This window comes from Pangasianodon hypophthalmus, chromosome 13 (assembly GCF_027358585.1).
Source record: "Pangasianodon hypophthalmus isolate fPanHyp1 chromosome 13, fPanHyp1.pri, whole genome shotgun sequence".
Classification (NCBI taxonomy): Eukaryota; Metazoa; Chordata; class Actinopteri; order Siluriformes; family Pangasiidae; genus Pangasianodon; species Pangasianodon hypophthalmus.
The window spans coordinates 23,863,157-23,875,241 of NC_069722.1; the positions used below are offsets into that span (position 1 = coordinate 23,863,157).

General features: G+C 38.8%; 1 protein-coding gene across 7 annotated transcripts in view; it reads left to right on the forward strand.

Annotated features, from left to right (window-relative positions):
* rbfox1 (RNA binding fox-1 homolog 1) overlaps window positions 1-12,085 on the forward strand; it is a 292,080-nt gene that overhangs the window by 149,687 nt on the left and 130,308 nt on the right. For 2 of the 7 annotated variants that reach the window (XM_034309947.2, XM_034309951.2), the window contains exon 1: window positions 3,174-3,407. The exons of 2 other annotated variants lie outside the window; for them this stretch is intronic. In XM_034309947.2, coding sequence (XP_034165838.1) covers window positions 3,303-3,407 — 105 coding nt within the window. In that variant the 5' untranslated portion in view covers window positions 3,174-3,302. Of the gene's footprint in view, window positions 1-3,027; window positions 3,408-12,085 lie in introns of those variants that run through there. 3 more of the 7 variants (XM_034309944.2, XM_053239258.1, XM_034309952.2) reach the window with 3 other exon arrangements.

Genomic DNA, 12,085 nt, shown 5'->3' on the forward strand with positions numbered 1-12,085 from the left:
TAGTAACGACTTACACAAAATGGCGGACGCTCTATCTAAACAGAGTAAAAAAGAGTGTAATTGCTGAGATGGTGAAGTTTTCTGTAATTATTTATGTAACATTTTTGGAAGGAGTCTCCAGTATCAGTGCCTTGTTTATGCTTTAAGTTTACACTTTGCAGTTTCTCAGTAAAGTGACAAGCTATACTTTTGTTGTAATAACTTCAAGACAAAAGGGAAAAAAGCCAGGTGAAGGAACGACTGTTTATAGCTGCTATAATGTATGTGATAACTTGTTTTGTGGATCTTCAACACCATTAAATGTAACTATAAATGGATAAAGAGTATATGTCATAATTTAATTAATAAATATTGTTCTTCAGGAAGTGGTATTATAGGAAAAGAGTGGCTCCGCTTCATCACACCACCTCCTCGTTGATTATTTTCCAATAACATCACGACACAGAGTGTTTTATTCCTCACTTATTTGTCAGGAGATACTTTCGCTCAGCCTTTTCTTTCTTCCTCCAGCTCACCTGACGCACCTCATTAGCTCATTAAGAAATCCTGCACGAGGTTAAAATCAGCGTTGGAGCAGCGAGACGCTGCAATGTGTCATGCTCGTGGAGACGCAGGACTGCGAAACACACCTACAGCTGATGAAATGTGTTGTATATTTTTTTTATAGTACACAGAGACTACATGTGTAGCCTGGAGCAAAATGATGGTAAGCTAGTTTTATTTATGATTCCTGGCTTGCCGAGTAATTTCTGTGTACATGTTGCATCATTAGGATGATTCTTTCTTGCCGGGGAAAACAAAAAAAATGGGCTTGGGTCCTCACTAAACCTGGTCTGGACAATATAGCGTACGTTATTTATGATATTATTGCAGCGTTATTGGACTACATGCGGTGGAAAAGGAGCCTCTAATAAATGAGTGGTGTTGTGATTCAAATGAGTCATATAAATGAGTCAAATGAATCAAATTTGTTCATGACACATTAAAGTTCCAACATATTTTAGATTTATTGCAAGGAAGGATTGCACATTCCTTTCTGTTTTTAATTATTGTTTTACTTTTATTTATTTCACACATTTTTTAAATTTGATTTCAAAACTATTTCCCTTGCAATTTGTTAGCTATTAAAATAAGCATAATAAATTATTTATATCTTGCATGGCATATTACATGCTTGTTTGCTTTCCATACACTGTTTTTTTTTTTTTTTATCATTGATTTATTTATATTGATTTCACTCTAATTTTTATTTCAGAGCTCTTTCTTTCACCCCTTTTTAAAGTTTACACAATAAATAAGCATGTTATTATGTTATTAATATTGTTAATGGGTACATTTAGCCTTCATTCAACCAGGAAAAGCTTAATGCAGCAGTTTTAGTAAATATATGGTGGTGATGTAATGTTAGCAAAAATATATTTTTATCCAAATGATAAAATGAAATAAGAAACTTTGATCAGATACATTGATTCCCAGATCCGGTGCTGTCTATTACATCCACACACCAAAAATGTATGTATTTATTTATCAATTTATTTAAAAATTCTGGTTCTTCTAGAAATAGTTGATTCTCAGGAACTGTTGCAAAAAAAAAAAAGGTTCCTGGCTCGTGCTAATGAGAGCTCGCTTTGGTTTTTGCACATTTTAGTGCATATTTCAGTTTTAACCTAATTTAATACATTAAACTCTGTTTAATGGTTCTGAGTGCTGGAACTGACTCTTTTGACCCCGTTAGTAATACATAATTATAATTATTAATATGGTATTTTGTGAATGTGCAGCGGTGGTTCGTTCCTATTAAGGCTATAACGTTTTTTTTATTTAGCATTTTTATTTAGAATGGTAATAACAGTTTGTACTGGATTCATACATACATATATATATATATATATATATATGTATATATATATATATATATATATATATATATATATATATATATATATATATTTATATATATACTTTTTGTATTGAATAAATGATAATTACTCAATCACAGCCGCAGTACTAAACTATTGGATCAGGGCTGAGTTTTGCTAAGGTAGGTTCACTGTAACTGGGAGAGAGAGTGTTCAGTGTGATGCTCGCTCTACCATTTTTACCATAATCTTTCCGAGACTCTCGACCCGGATTGATAGACAAAATGAGAATATAACAAACCATAAACATGCAGGGAGAAGAGAGAGAAACAACAGATAAACGTACACATGTACAGAATATCTATATTATCTCTAAAGGGTATTGGGAAATCTTTTCAAATCTGAGTAATATTACATTGCTATTTAATTCTTTATAGAAATTAATCATGTGTTTGATTTTCTGTAAGGAAACATAGAAGCTTAGGGGTGGAGCTATAAGTTATTGTTTATGAATATAATATTTGTCATTAATGATTAACAAAAAAACTAACATATTCAAGACATTTTGTATTTCATAATATTGAAGCATTAATGAGTAATTAATTCCTGAAGAATGATAAGTAATTACTGAGTAGTGAACTCTACTTCTCTTGCCTTATTATTACTAAGTGCTGGACTCCTATGGTGCCATTTTAGGCTCCTTTGTGTCGTCACTTCCGCTCAGGAGTGCATACCCAGGTGTGGGAGCATTTTCATTTAATTGTGTTTCATTTAATTCTGGTCGAATCTGAAAACGTGAAGTTGGGATTATCTTTATTCTGGATGCAGGTTTTTTTTGTTATTTTCCCCACTTTGTGTTTTCAGCGCGTGCGTGTTTGCAACGCACGTGCTCGGGATAAATATTAATATAAACAGTACATTATGATCGTGTGTGTGTGTGTGTGTGTGTGTGTGTGTGTGTTTTGGGATTTCCCCCCCCACCCTCTCCACCTCTTCATCCTCCCCCTCGACGCTCCTCCTCCTCCTCCTCCTCCCTCGCGGAGATGATTAGGCGCGCGCTCAAAAAAAAAAAAAAAACGAGAATTCGGTCAAACAGACGCGGCGTCACCGGCACTCCGAGCGCGAGCGTGGACGCGTAGCTGTAATTGAACTCGTTCACCAAATCTTTTTTTGGTTTGTTTGTTTGTTTTGTGTATATATATATTTCTAAAATCTAAAATCTACCTGCTTTGTGCTTTGTGTGAGCATCCGTTACTCGGGGACGCGCGAGACGAAGCACTTTTACGCGTTTTCCCCCGCGCGCTATTGAGGCTACCGAGTGTGTGTGTGTTTGTGAGTGACTGTGTGTGTGTGAGTGTGTGTGAGAGAGAAAGAGGTACTGAGTTTCGGCGGAGCAGCCTGCAGGAGAAAAGCACGAGCAGAAGGAGAAGGAGTGCGCGCGAGATGCTGCATCCGCTCACAGGCGCCCCGTGCGTGGCCCTGGCTGAGGTGGGCGCGCGCCCGCAGCTGTCCTCCTCGTGCGCCGTGACTTTCGTCTACCTGCAGCAGGTGAGCGGATCTTCTTAGCTGGATATGTAGGAGAAGAGAAAGAGGTACAGTGTGTGTATATGTGTGTGTGTGTGTGTGTGAGAGAGAGAGAGAGAGAGTGTGTGTGTGTGTGTGTGTGTGTGTGTGTATGCGGTGCGTGAAGTTGCTTTGAATCGCTGCACGCGCACGCACGAGATCGACAGGTGTACAGTCGGAGCGATGAAACATCTTGTCACGTGACGCACGGTAGTTAATTTAATGCTTGAAAATAATTGCGTTTCATTTCCACTTTTGTATATATATACTTTTGTATATATATATATATATATATATATATATATATATATATATTTCTTTTTTTATATTTGTCCTGTTCCTCGTGCATGCTTTCTGCGCTTTGTGTGCGTCGCCAATGCGTGCGCGCGTGCGTCTTTTATTTCTATATTTCTATATTTATTTATTAGTTAATTAGTTAGTGATTTAGTTATTTTGTTTGTTATTTATGCACGTGCGTGTAACGGGAGCCTTCAGATTCAGACTGTGCACTTTCCAGCACTCACACCACACAGCTATTCCGCTCCTGCAACACACACACACACACACACATTTTTATTCTAATGATGCGCAAATCTTGCACCGTTCTCGGTGCACGTGCGCCTTAGTGAATGTCGTAAACGTCATTTCGACGCTGCACGTGCCATCAACAGTACTGACGCTCAGTTAGGATAGTGGGGTTGTTGGTGTTAATTCTGCTGTGCGCGTGTTTATGTTACAGTGAAGGTGTTCATTAAATAATGCAGTCTGTGAGTAAGGGTGGTACGATACTGCACCACTTTTTCTTTTCCGATACGATACCGATACTGAAACCTAATCCGATATCGATACGCATCTAATATTTGTTTTCTTTAAACATGGAAAAAAAAAACACTTTTCCAAATCCACTCTTTTTCGTTTATTATAGGATCAGATCGAATTCATTCCTTTTATTTTCCAGTATCTGATCCACCGTTTTGGTTTTTTTGTGCTGGTATCAGCTCGATACTGATCCTGGCTATATGAGTCAGTAGTAGAGATGCTGACTCAGTAGTATATGTGATATGAGTTAATTAAACACTAAATGAGTTCGTTTAACGGTATAGAAATTACATCATTAATATAACAGTTAATTCTGTATTATAGGACTGAATTTAACAGTGTGAGTGTTAATGTAACAGAATGAGTCAGTAGTGTAGACACTGATGCAGGTTTATGTGTTAATTCCACACTAAAGGAGGTAATGTAACAGTATGTAACAGTATTAATATAATTCAGTAGTTTTGTGTTAAGTCATCAGTATAGGTTTTAATTTGTCAGTATAGTATAAAGTAGGTGTTAGTTCACTATTATCAGAACGAATTGAACAGTATCAGTGTTAATGTAATTAAACAGTTCTGGTGTTGATGTAATTAAACGTTATTGCTGTTAATGTAATTAAACATTATTGCTGTTAATGTAATTAAACAGTACTGGTGTTAATGTAACAATATGCACAAATTTAGTAGTTTTGTGTTAAGTCATCAGTATAGTATAAAGTAGGTGTTAATTCACTATTATCAGAATGAATTAAACAGTATCATGTTACTGTAATTAAACGTTATTGGTGTTACTGTAATTAAACATTATTGGTGTTACTGTAATTAAACATTATTGGTGTTACTGTAATTAAACATTATTGGTGTTAATGTAGTTAAACGTTATCGGTGTTACTGTAATTAAGTAGCATTGGTGTTACTGTAGTTAAACGTTATCGGTGTTAATGTAATTAAGTAGCATTGGTGTTAGAATATAAGAGATGATTAAAGAGTTTTGATGTTTATTAGTAGTAGCAGTATTATAGCAGTTAATTCAGCAGTGTAGAGGATAATTCTATATTGTAAAAGGTAATTAATTAGTAAAGAGGTTAATTTGATTTAATACAGCTGTATTAGGGGTTAATTCTATATTATAGACATTAATTCAGCAGTATACGGGGTTAATTCTATATTATAGACATTAATTCAGCAGTATAGGGGTTAATTTTATGTTATAGGAGTTAATTCAGCAGTATAGGGGTTAATTTTATGTTATAGGAGTTAACTCAACCATGTAGGGGTTAATTCTGCTTTGTGCTGTAGATGTTAATTGAGCACTGAGTTTCACTGTGTTCATTCCACATTAATTCTACTCTGGGACGCTTCTTTCACCATCACACGGCGTAATTCACTGCCATATTTCATCTCGCACTTCATCTGTTTTAATTTTCTCTTTGTGACGACAATTCGAGAGGATTTATCAAATCAGAGGTGAATCTGTCATATCGATCATATTGTCAGATCGCACACTGGGCCATGCGGGTGTGTGTGTGTGTGTGTATGTGTATGTGTGTGTGTGTGTTCAACTTCGGTCGGTCCCCCTGAGTCACTATTAACCTCCTGCAACACCGCTTACCTTTGTGCTAGCCAATAGATATGACATCAGTATGCAATGGATATATACGTTTATTTATTTGTGCACACTTTGTATTGATTTTTTAGGATGTGGGGAAGTGACTAACACCAGTCAGGATTTTCGAAATGTTTCATGTTTTATCGTTTAAAAAAAAAAAACACTTAATCATTTAGATATGAGGATTTATCGTCTTTCCTATTTATTTATTTATTTATTTATTTAAAAGAAATAGGCCGTTTTTAGGCCACTGTAAGGTTGTAATCTTTCTCAGTGCTGGATGACTCAGATACTGATAAACTGTATGTCTCGGTGATTGTTTATTTCTCCACACTGAAGCTCGTAGTCCGTATGAAAGAGAGAGAGAGAGAGGGAGAGAGAGAGAGAGGGAGAGAGAGGCAGCATTTTTGTGTGAACTGAGGAATCTGGGTCTTTGGGGCTATTTTTAGTCGAGATGTAAGACACGGAGAACGCATCGTGTGCATACAGCCGTCGCCGCACACGCGCCATCTCATGCATTTGCGTTTACAGTAGAGCGATGGACGAGTGGGCGTCTTCACTCTGCGCCATGCCTCAGTGCAGTTCTTAAATGCAGTGCTGCTGTCATTAATAATTTATCAGCATTACGGCAGCAGGAGCTCTGCAGTTTGGAGCCAGTTTTGGGCTCTCGAGCACGGCCCTTAACCCTGACCTGCTCAGATCCTCTGTGTGGATTGGATAGAAACATCTGCCATGTTTTATTTCTCTTTTTCTTCTTCTTCTTCTTCTTCTCCATTTTAAGATGACTTGCATTAAAATGTCATATGAATACACCATATAGGCTACATGCAATATTAATAGAAGTCAATATTAATAAATCTGTTCTCAGACATTTTCCATGTGGACGCACTGGAAGAATCTGTCAGCTTGCGGTTTACAGTAACTCAAATAACCACTCTTTACATCCGTGCTGAGCAGAAAAGCATCTCCCAACGTGCAACATGTTGAACAGCAGAAGAGCACATCAGGTTCCTGTCATCCAGGAACAGGAATCTGACGCTTCAGGCTTCTTCACGATTGCACTGTCCGGTTTCCGTGCATGTTTTGTGCGCTCTGAGATGCTTTTCTGCTTAGCGCGGGTGTAAAGAGTAGCTTGAGTAGTGAATTCCTCAGACCAGGCCGTCTGGCACCAGCAGCCGTACTGATGTTTGATATGAACATCGACTGAAAATCTTGACCCGTGTCTGAATTGTTCTGCTGACACATAATTGGCTGATCGGATAATTGTATGAACGTGCAGGTGTTCCTAATAAAGTGGCCGGTGAAAGTGTGTATATAGAATGTCAATCAAGTTTTTTCAATTCGACGCGCAAGTTATAAAAGACTCCGTGTCATGCCATTATTGACACGCCTACCTGTGCACACACACCTGTCATCCCGGGGATTAAAAGCATAAAAAGGGCTTTGTGTGTGTGTATGTGTGTGTGTGAAAGTGTGTGTGTGTGTATGTGTGTGTGTGTGTGTGTGTGTGTGAAAGTGTGTGTGTGTGTGTGTGTTTCCGCCTTGTTCCTGTTCATTACACAACTGTGTTTCTTCTCAATCCTACTGCTGAAATGGAGTTTAAATCTGGGGGCGTGTCACTCTGTGTGATCACCTGACCCCGGCTGTCACTGATTGGCTGAATGACTGTACAGTCTTTTGATTGGTGGATAAATAGCGCGCTGTCTCTTTAAGAGCATCACTGCGGAGCGAGAAGTTTTTCCGAGTTGCGGATGAACTTCAGCGTCTCGGCTTCACGGCCGCAGGATATAACAGCATCGAGCGGATTTTAAACTGACCTCAGATGACCCCTTTGGCCCTGCAGCTCTGTGACCTCCGCGTGACCCTGAGTGGGCGGTGTGGGGGCGTGGCCAGGCCTCCCTGAGTGAAATCAATCTGTTCCTCTCTGGCCTTCTGTCGTTCAGCTCCGCTCTCATTCTTACTCCCTCGTTCAGCCGTTTGTATCGCTCCACTTTCCTGCTGTGTGTGTGTGTGTGTGTGTGTTTCTGTCCCTTTCTCTTTTTCCTTCTCTTTCTATCTTTCTATATCCCTCCATCACTTTCTCTCTTTTTCTCTTATCTTCCTTTTCAGTTCTCTCTCCCTTTCTCATAAATCTCTCCATTGTTCTTCTATCTCTTCTCTCTTTCTCTCTTCCATCACTCGTTCTCTCTTCTGTCCCCCTCTCTCTTCTTCTCTTGTCTTACTCCTTTTCTCTTCCACCGTGCTGTCTCTTCTGTTTCTGCTTTCTGGCGCAGCTCTCCTCTATCTCTCTTTTATCTCTCTCCCCCTCTCTCCCTCATCTCTTCCTTTTCTCCCTCATCTCTCCCTTCCTTCCCTCCTTTCCATTTCTCTCTACCTTTTCAATTTCTCCCTCTCTCCCTCTTCTGCACCTTCTTCTACTCTTCTCCTTCGTCTCTTTCTTCCATCTCCCCCTCTCTGCGTTCTTTCTAATCATTTCTTCTCATCCGTCATTTTTCTCCTCCTATCATCCTCTTCCTTCAGCTTTCTTCTTCCATTCTCTCCTTTCTCTTTCTTTCCATATGTTCTCTCTCTCTCGCTCTCTCTCTCCCCCTTTCTCTTTACTTTCTTTACCTCTTCCTTTCATTTTCTTCCTCTGTGCCACCATCTTACCGCTTCTCTCTCTTTCTCTTTTTGTGCACCCTCTTTTCTTCTCTCTCTCTCTCTCTCTTCCCCTCCCACTTTCTGTACTCATCTCTCTCATGCTTAGTCTGTCTATCCTTTTCCTCCTCTCTCTCACCTTCTTTCTCTTCCTCCTTCCCTCTCTCTCTCCATCTTCCTCTCTCTCCTTTCTCCCCCTCTCTTTTTCGCTCCCCATCTCTCCCTCACTCTTTTTCTCGTCTGTTCCCATCTGTGCTGACTCGGCGGAGTCGCTCTCCCTCTCCGCTTCTCCTCCATTACATCTGTTCCGAGTTTCTCATTTATCGGAGCCGCAGCCTCACTACCCAGAATCCCTCACTCCTCCCTCACGCCGCATTCACGCCCGCTTCTCCTCTCTCTCCTCTCTCTCTTCTCTCTTTTCTCCTTCACGAACAGAAACCTATAGAATATATATAAGACTTTTAATAGAAGCATTTAAAGCATTTTTTCTTCATGTTAAAAAATAAATAAATAAATAATAATTAAATAAGGAGCTGTTACTGTACATTACTGCTGTATTTTTTTTTAGAGCAGAAAAGAAGAAGAGCAGCAGCGTGACTTTGAATTCAGTCAGAACGAGGAATTAGAGATGATTAGAAGTGGCGAGTCATTCGTTTCACGTCGGCTCAGCTGGAGAGCGCACGTGTGTGTTCGCAAACACGAGCGCAATGTGTGTGTTCAAACACAGCCTGTGTTTTTATTTATTTACACCCCATGCAGCCAGGAAATTTCCACGCTTTTTATTTCATCTAGTTATGAAAAAAAAAAAAAACAGTTTTACTCAGTGAGAATGCACGAGAGCATCACCTGAGCTGAATCGTCATTTGTTTTATGTTTTTATATATAAAAAGAAGGTAATTATAAATTAAATGTCACATTAAAAAAGCAAGATATAACAAAAATATTCCATCGCCTAAGATATTAGAGCCAGAAATGCTATGATGCCTAACAGAAAATTAAAAAAAAAGCCTTTCCCTGGATAATAAGGGTTAAAAAACAAGCAGAAGATCTGAACATTTCACAAGGAAGTGTTATTGTGTCATCAAATACAAGAGCCAATCAGGTTCCAGTATGCAAATCAAGGTTAGAAGGTTGGAAGGTTCCAGGTATACTTACTTTCCTTAAAGTACAGAATTAGAAAATAATAATAATAATAAAAAACAAGTGGATAATAAGAGTTAAAAGCAGAGAGAACATGTGAACTTTGGACATTGATGTGTTATTGTGTCATAAAATATAAGAGCCAATGAGCTTCCTGTATGCAAATGAATGTTGGAAGGTTAAAATGAAAATAATGAAAAACATAGAAGCAGAAATCATAACTACCAATTTTACTTAATTCATACAATACAATAAAATAAAAATACCTTAAAATAAGGTGAATTAACAATAAATAAATAAATAAATGGATAATAAGAATTAAAAACATTTAAGAAGAAAGTGTTATTGTGGCATGAAATTCAACAGCCAATCAGGTTGCAGTATGCAAATGAAGATTGAACTGAAAACCATGGAAAATGTCTTAGAGCAGAAATGCTAATTACATGTTACGTTTAGGGAAAAAGTAAAACTAGCTATAGTGTAGAAAACAAAGTATAACTAGCTTCCTTTCCTTCCTTTCCACTTAAAAAAATCGTATTTTTTTTACTTCATCTTATTTAAGAAAAATCATTTTCTCACATCTTGTGAGTGGATTGAGACTGTATTGCATGCGAGGTTAGCTTTGTGTGTGTGTGCGTGTGCGTGTGTGTAGGGGGTGTATTGTTTAATTTCAGCGCGTGCTGTACAGAGCGCTCGCTCACTATCGTGTGGCGCTCTCAGGTTTCAGCGGGCCACGGCAGTCGATGAAATGAGCGATAGTCCGTGTCATCGGGAGATGATGAGCCTCCGCAACCTTCAGTAAGCAGTGAGAGACGTGCGCCGAGCCGAGAGACTCGAAAGGACACCGGCTTTTGTCTCCGATGTTTGCGCACGCTCAATACGGCCCGGTTATTGTTTGATTGCAAACAGGAGGGATATGTGTGTGTGTGTATGTGTGTGTGTGTGTTTGTGCCTGAACGATCGGCTCAGAAAGAGAGAGAGAGAGAGAGAGAGAGAGAGAAAGGTGATGTATGGATGGAAACGGGGGCGGAGACCATCTGCTAGGCCTCGCCGGGCACATGTGTTTCTGTGTGTGTGTGTGTGTGTTTCTTTGTGTGTGTGTGTGTGTGTGTGTGCGCATGAGTGATTAGTCTCTGGCATTCGTAATAATGTTTGTTTGCTTTTGCAGCTGTTGCACTATTTGGCGCCGCATCGCCATTTCTCATTTCACAAAACAGTGTTTTATTATTTATTTATTAATTTTTGCATAAAACCGCTCTGTGTGCAAACAAGTGACGGCGCATTTAAAATCGTCTGAAACTTTACGATGCGTTTTTATGATGTAATCCTCTCAGGGAATGTGTAGATGTGATCAGGGGGTGAAAACTGGGCTGTGGTTTAACAGTTTTTATTTAATTTACAGCATTTTTTAACTTCTTAAACGTACAGTCCTCTGTCTTGTAGCTCAGGGTGTAACGATCCGATGATTTGAGTGATTTTATCGTCAAATATCGAATCTTTACCTGAAGAATTGAAGTCGTATTGTATCTTAGAAGATACAGGGGTGACGTCAAATAACGAACTGTTGGCTTGTGAATCAAAATCGTATCGTATTGTAGTTGATTTAGTGATAAAATTTCATATCAAAATATTGAATCGTTGCTTTGTGAGTCAAAAATGCATCATCGCATCATAACGGGTTCATTGGTATCATAAAATTTCGTATCAAAATCGAAACTCAAAAAATCTAACTCAGTGGTATCGCTGGATTGGTAGAATCTGGATTGTCCAATGTGTTTTTTTTTTGTTTTTTTTTCGTGGAACCGCTACATCAAGCTATTTATTTATTAAACACACAAAAAATTATGACTGAAGAAATTTTAGGGTGTTTAGAGTGAGTTTAAGATCTGTTTGTCTAGAATCTAAAATAAAACACTATAGTGTAAAACGTTATTTTATATACTTGAGTGAAAAAGTTTGCAAACAATAGCGTATTAGAACAAGCGCATTAATATAAACCTGTTATATTAATATCAAACTTAGCACCTTCTGACCAATCAGATTCAAGAATTCAGCAGAAAGCACACACTTTGTCTTGTTCTGAGGGTGTGCAAACTTTTGCACTGTACTGTAGTCTTGATTCTTTGTGAGATTGGAGCATAGCTGTTACTTCACCATAACAAGTAAAAGTGAAAGAGTGAGGGAGAGAGTACAGATTCAGATCCGACACCTTTACCGTGTGTGTGTGTGTGTGTGTGTGTGTGTGTGTGTGTGTATGTGTGTGTGTTTTCCGGCTGTCTCCGAGTAATTACAGCACCGCTGAGAGATTGGTTCCTCTGTGTTTAACACATCTGAATGAAGAAGTGTCAGCTTGCAACAATGTCGGCTCGCAACCCCTGTCCAGCGCGGATCTCGCTCTTCTTCTCCGCCGTTTGCTCAGTGGGGGACGAAACGGCGCGAGGACGGTCTTTCGATGGCAG